General features: G+C 36.2%; 1 protein-coding gene across 1 annotated transcript; it reads right to left on the reverse strand.

The window, feature by feature from the left end:
• Positions 1–2,256: 2,256 nt before the first annotated feature.
• Positions 2,257–5,400, reverse strand: cabp5b (calcium binding protein 5b). The gene is made up of 6 exons (XM_070981293.1): positions 5,158–5,400; positions 4,197–4,227; positions 3,947–4,090; positions 2,856–2,965; positions 2,527–2,674; positions 2,257–2,359 (listed from the first exon to the last, which is right to left on the reverse strand). The coding sequence occupies exons 1-6, from the start codon at positions 5,206–5,208 to the stop codon at positions 2,331–2,333; spliced, it is 513 nt and encodes a 170-aa protein (XP_070837394.1). The 5' UTR covers positions 5,209–5,400; the 3' UTR covers positions 2,257–2,330.
• Between the last annotated feature and the right edge of the window lie 1,230 nt (positions 5,401–6,630).

Below are 6,630 nucleotides of genomic sequence, written 5' to 3' on the forward strand. Positions count from 1 at the left end.
CTTTAAGCTTTTTTTTTTTTTTTTTTGGTTACTTTTTTCAGTCAGTAGATGAGAATTAGAGTGGTGATTTTGTCTTATCTGCCATCTGTTCATCTAAGGGTCCCATGATAAGGATTACAGAGGCTCAACTAATCCACCCCAGAGAGACGGATTATTCCTGAGATTCCTGTTTATATGTAGTTGTATGTATGTTGTTTCATGATGTATGATTCATTCAACATGACATTTATTCTATGAGCCGTGTGGGATCAGATCGGAAGCTTAACATTGTTGTCAAATTCACAAGCAAATAGTATAACAAGTCAAATATTGAGTATTACTGTTGTAGGTCGGCATTAATTGGTGGCAGTCTTGTGGAAAAAAACCTTTGATCGTAAATTTGCTCAACTGCCTATCACACCATCACAAGGCAAGGTTATGCACTTTGCTGTGTCATCACTTCATGGCATTTGCAAATCCTTAATGTGTTGTTGTTTTATATGTTGCATTAATAATAATGGTCACGACATAGTTTGATGAAGCAATATTTTTTGTTTCCCAGCAATTATGTAAATGGTAAATGGTCTGTATTTATATAGTGCTTCTCTAGTCTGACAACCACTCAAAGCGCTTTTACAGCACAAGTAACCAACTCACACATATATTCATACAATGGTAGTTGTCTGCTCATCTTGAGCTTTAACTATTCACACATGGCACGATGGCACAGGAGCAATTTGGGGTTCGGTATCTGCTGAGGCCAAGGATTGAACCACCGACCTTCTGATAAGTGGACGTCTGCTCTCACTTTTCACTAACAATGGTGACATACCACAGCCTCAAAAGATTGTGACCTGCAAATTCATTTGAAAGACAAAAATATCTATTGTCACACTCAACAATTTTAATATTGGCCTTTTGTTACGCAACAGTATTAGCGACCTTAGAGGGATTATTTTCAGTGAAAGATGCCAAATGAACAAAGTGGTTGGAAAATAAATCGGTTATTATTATTATTTTTTGGCAATCTGCCATTCAGAAATAATATGTCATATTTTTTGAGATTTGGATTAATCTGCTTGGTATATTACAGTATTCTAGTAATTTTGGTTGTCAGCGAAGGCCACAGCTCACTGTTGACCAAAGAGTATGTGGTGAAAGTTCATGGCAAATCAGTGCCTTGGCTTTAGTAGACATAGTTTCTAATCTAATATTTTGATCAATGAATCAACATTGACACTCTAAAGTTTAATAACTGTGAAAGTGTTGAAACTGAAAGGAAATTCCTCAGCCAGTATGACTGCATAACCTGGGAGCATAATCTCTGCAAGACAGCTACTTCACCACAAAGGAACAATTTCTAATCAGACCTGTAGGTCACCCTTGCAACAAGTGGAAGTGCTGAGTATCAGACATCAAATGTCATTTGCAAAGGAAAAAAGGACAAAATAACAAATGTCTGAGATATACCTTGCAGTTTTACTTTCTAAAATTTGCTATTTATTGTTGAGATCTAAGTATGCTCGCATGCAAAACGCATTTGTGAACATCATTGTTGAAGAAACTTCAAGCAGATGGTGGGCTGCCTGCCTGGGGCAGATGGTTTTTATGCCAAGGTCAAGGCTGCAGTCACACGAAAGGGCCTGTGGCAGTCAACCACAATGTTTAGGAGGCTGGTGCTAAACATTCTCAGCTGGCTGAAAGTGTCCACTTGATGCAATTGGTTGTAAACACTCCCTAAAGCAGATGAGGAGCTACAATGTAATTAAACCAAAGTTTCCCACAAACCAGTGAAGAAGCAGGATAATATTTTATTTGACACATGTCCTATAAGGGTCAGTCCCTTTCCCAGTGGCAGGAAGCAGATGTGGAGAGGGTGATCCAGGTGTTGCTCCAAAGTTTTAAGCAAACTAAGTTCTCCATTCCAAGTCAAAAACAATCTATTTGTTTACTCTTTGTAATTCAACTTCTGCTGATATGCTTAAATGGAAAATGCGTACATCTTTAATTTAAGTTTTTTTTTTTAGTATTTAGTTCTTTCTCTCTAACCAGCTGACAATGATGTGGATGCTCACTGCTCTGTGGGACAGGTCTGGTGGATTCAGAGTAAACTAGATGACAACAACCTTTTCGAATCTGCTGAACTAAACTCCAAAAACATAATCATGAGGCTGTCTAGAGCCACCGTTCAAATATCTGCAAATTTATATCCATCAATTTTTACCAGTAACAAAAACTTGTTGCTTGAAATTAATGAGGAAAGTAAGATAAAATTATGTAGGCTCATCAGAATAAAATTCAATACAAAATGCATCCTCTCCATTCACAGCCATCCATTCATTCTGCTGTCCTCATTTCTGCGACATCATTTTCACAAACTCTGTGAAGAGAATGGACAAGATATTGATAACACGAAGCAAAGACTACTGATTGAACTTCTGTGTCTCGCAAAGCAGCTCAACTAACTCGACAAGACTTGACGAGAGAAGTTAGCATAGTCCTATAAAAGATTAAAGTAGTTTTATTGTTTGCGTTTGTATTTCTCACCCTCAAAGTCAACTGTTCCATCTCCATTGTTGTCAGCTTCTCTGACCACTGCATCAATTTCGTTTTTGCTGGTTTGTTCTCCTAATAGCTTTATCATGGCATGTCTCAGCTCATCAGAAGTGATAGAACCATCGCCGTCTATATCAAACTGTAGGAGAGGGAGAGAAAAAAAACAACCCCAAAACATTAAAAATTTTTGGGACATTTTGGATTCATGCTGCAGTCATAACATAATGCTTTGCCAGATTTCACTTGTTAAAGTGTGCTCATTTGACATCCACCATGGGGTGCCAAAGACCAGAAAGAGAGAATAGGAATCCTGAGCTCACCTCTCTAAATGCATCTTTAAGTTCCTTCAACCCAATCATCCCTGCAGTTTCAGCCAGAAGCTTGGGGCTCATTAGTTCCACGAAATCTTCAAAGTCCACTCGTCCCCCTACTGTTATGACACAAATGATATAATTATAAGCAGGCAGCAGCCAGAAAACACAGCTTAAGCAACGTTTCAGTGCTGTAACTCCATTGTCCCAAAAAAGACATATTTTTATGTTTTAGCTTGTCGGAGAGATTTGTTATCTTTGGCAATTAATGCTGCTCCGTTTTATTACATTTGCAACAGTCTGTGGAAAACAACACATATCAGACATGCAAGCACACTCATTCTATTTAGAATCAGAATCAGAATCAGAAATATTTTATTGATCCCCGAGGGGAAATTATTTTTGTTACAGGTGCTCCTTATAAGAACAGAAGAGATAGAAAAGATTAATTAGAAGAGAGAGAAAAAAAAAAAAAAAATATATATATGTGTGTGTGTGTGTGTGTGTGTGTGTGTGTGTGTGTGTTCATATACATATTGAAAAAGGCCATTCAGAAGGAGGAGTTGTACAGTTTGATGGCCTTTATCTTCCTATTTTTAATTGCTGACTTTATTTAATTATTGACTCAAAATCTCAGTGGAGTGAAATACTCACAATACACAGGTGGTTCACATTGAGCCATCAGATGTGATATACAATAACTAAGATGATTTCTGTGCTTTTCTGTATGCGTGTGAGTATTCCTGTCAATGCTTGGCAGGCTGCTTTCAAGATAGAAATATGCAAATATGCTCTGTATCTCCAGAGACCTCGTCTGAAAGACACATTTCCTGAAACTTTCAAAGTGACAAATCAATCTTGAAAATGCATTACATTATACTTTGAAAGAGGCCAACTTTTGTTTAGCACTTTTTTAAAAATTCTGCAAACACAATTTTGTTATATTTGTCTATACTTACCAGTACATTCACCCTGGTAAGAAAAAGGGAAATACCCTCGTACCAACAATGGATTATATATGTTTTCAGCACTGTATCAGCCAAACATGATGTAGTAATGAAGTATTAATACAATTTTTGCTTTCACCTCACATTACTCACAATTCATGTTGATGTTCTGGCTCAGTTCAATGAGCTCCATTTCAGTTGGCATGTAACCCATGGTCCTCATCAGGTTCCCCAAGTCTTTACAGGTTATGAAACCATCCTTGTCTTTATCAAACTCTACAAAAGCTTCACGCAGCTCTGAAGAACAGGCAGACACAAAACTGAGAATAGCATGTGACTGAAAAAAAAAAAAATCATACAGCACTCTAACAACAATATCTGAAAGCATCAAAACATCGGTTACCTTCAATCTCATCTTGTGTAAGAGCTCTTGTCTGCAAAACATTAACAGTTTGTTACTTTCACTGTAACACCTGATATTTAGATGTTTATTATGAACAGGCTGTTAATGTTTGTGCCCCTGCAACATTGTTGTGCATGCGAACTTACAGTACATAATTTCAGTATATAATAAGTGAGAAAAACTGACACATACTTTTATTTGGTTTGGATTTATCTAATTTTATTTTGTTTCAGTGAAATGATTATCATATATATATATTATACATATAAATCAGCCTGAAGTTTCTGATCAACACACGTTAATGTGTATTTCTGTACATTGTGTGTGGTTGGCAATAATTTCCAAACACATTTCTGTTCATATGCGTCTAACAACTCAACAAGATTAAAAAAAATCTCACCTGATTGATCCCATATCAGACACACTGTACGTTGATTATTTAGCAGATCGCCTACACATTTCAATTGCTGGTCAAAATGTGAATTAAAGTGATGAGTGCAGAATGCAACTTCTGTAAATATATTTTGCATGATTTATACCATTTCAAAAAATTTCATGGTTTTGTGTAAATGCTTTTGTTGGAATTAGGGACAAAGCACAGGAACTGACCAAATGCCAATACATCTGCCTAATGCACCAGCTGAAAACTTTGCCCTTCCACCTCTACTCCACAATGGGACTAGTCCTGTAAGCTTCTTTTCCCATTAACCTAAAATAACACCATAAAAGAATGACAATAAAACCAAAACAGCTTTTGTTTCATAAATGATCAACAGATGAAAGTAAGATTTATGTTCCTGGTAAACCAAAGAAAAAGATAAATGACTAATTCTTTATATTTACCATATATTTAAATTTGGAAAACTAGAAAGCTGAGCTAAAGAAAGGTAAATAGTAAAAAAACAAAAACAAAAATGAAACTAAAATCTCATAAATCTACCGTAAAACCATTCTGACTTACTTGTCTCCGGGTTCCTCCTCTGAGAAAGATGCAGGCTTGTTTAAGACTCATGACAAAAGCCTCGGTCGAGATCCTGGACAACTTGTGTTTAGGAATATCTTTGTTTGAAAAATTAACGTCACTGTGTAATATGTCGCTGTGTCATTCACTTTCTCTTGTTCCTGTGTGAGCATGTGTGTGTGTGTGTGTGTGTGTGTGTGTGTGTGTGTGTGTGTGTGTGTGTGTAAATCGTGATCAGTAGTGATCTCTGTATGCCAGAGAGGAGAGAGGAGGTCTCACATGGATTATCTCTGCAGCTTTGGTCCAGAAAAGAAAGATAGGCTTAACAGTGTGCATATAGACAGTTTCATATAGCACACAATCAAACATTACTGCTGTTTTCATAAAGAGTAAATGTATCTAAATGTCATGAACACATTTTACTGTAATAGGAACTGTCTGAATAGCTATCTTTTGTCATATTTGAATTTCGAATTTGATTCATTTGGAAAATGGATGCTAATGTATAATTTATATCTGCGTTTGCTTATTGTTTGCAGTTTGCTGACTCCCTTCATCCTGTCATGTGGTGCTGGTTGAGTAAATGACAGTCTGGATAAAGCTTCCTATCTGTTACGACTAAATGAAATGAAACAGAATACAACAGATGGGAAAATCGAGTATTAGAGGGACTGTGAATCATGTGCTGCTGGATATACTGCATGCATTAGTAATTTCTTCAAATACATGGAAGAAATATATAAATGTCAAATGGAGAAATTTGGATTAAAATGTAATATTAGTCTAAATAAATGCACTTGATTTTTTGTATGCTGTGTATTAATCTTAGCATGCAAGTTATGTGATCATTAAAAAATGACTGCAGCACTTTGATTGCTTGGTCCCTGTAGTTTCAGACTGTTGGTCTATTACATAACCATATATGCTTTGGCAAAATTAAAGGTTCTGTGCAACTTCAGAAGACACTTTCAATCTACACCCAATGATCACATTGGAAGCTGGATAGTTTGTTCTTATCCGTCTGCATATCTTACAAATATGAGAACGGCATTGATCCTGTTTGCATATGTAAACTACATAGACAGATAGAATTCATCAGATAAAATAGAATCACGCTTCTATGCTATGCAAATCACAGACTTTTGTGTCAAATAAAAAGGTTAATGAATTTCACTTGGACTTACATCATCCATATGCTTGGAATACATTTGCAGAGGGAGGTGCTGAAAATAACCCTTTATCCATTTAAAGAAACTGCATCAGATATGACACATTAGCATGATGTTGCTAAACAGGAGGACTGTCGGAGTTACAGTAGCTAAAAAGATGTGGAGAAAAGATAAATGCAATGCAATAGTGATTCAACAAAAACTATTTTTGAAAACATAAAAAAGGTTTAACTTCTGTTGAGAGGCATGGGTGATAGTATACTGGTTGATTACAAGTTGCTTAGCAAGAGAAAAGTGGTGGCAT

The sequence above is a fragment of the Chaetodon trifascialis genome, chromosome 15 (genome assembly GCF_039877785.1).
Source record: "Chaetodon trifascialis isolate fChaTrf1 chromosome 15, fChaTrf1.hap1, whole genome shotgun sequence".
Classification (NCBI taxonomy): Eukaryota; Metazoa; Chordata; class Actinopteri; order Chaetodontiformes; family Chaetodontidae; genus Chaetodon; species Chaetodon trifascialis.

Coding starts and splice junctions, on each gene's coding strand:
- cabp5b (XM_070981293.1), bottom strand. CDS start 5,208: ATGAGTCTTAAACAAGCCTGCATCTTTCTCAGAGGAGGAACCCGGAGA. Junction 2,675..2,855: donor TTAAAGATGCATTTAGAGAG/GTGAGCTCAGGA, acceptor CCTCTCCTACAG/TTTGATATAGACGGCGATGG. Junction 2,360..2,526: donor TGGAACAGTTGACTTTGAGG/GTGAGAAATACA, acceptor TTCTCTTCACAG/AGTTTGTGAAAATGATGTCG.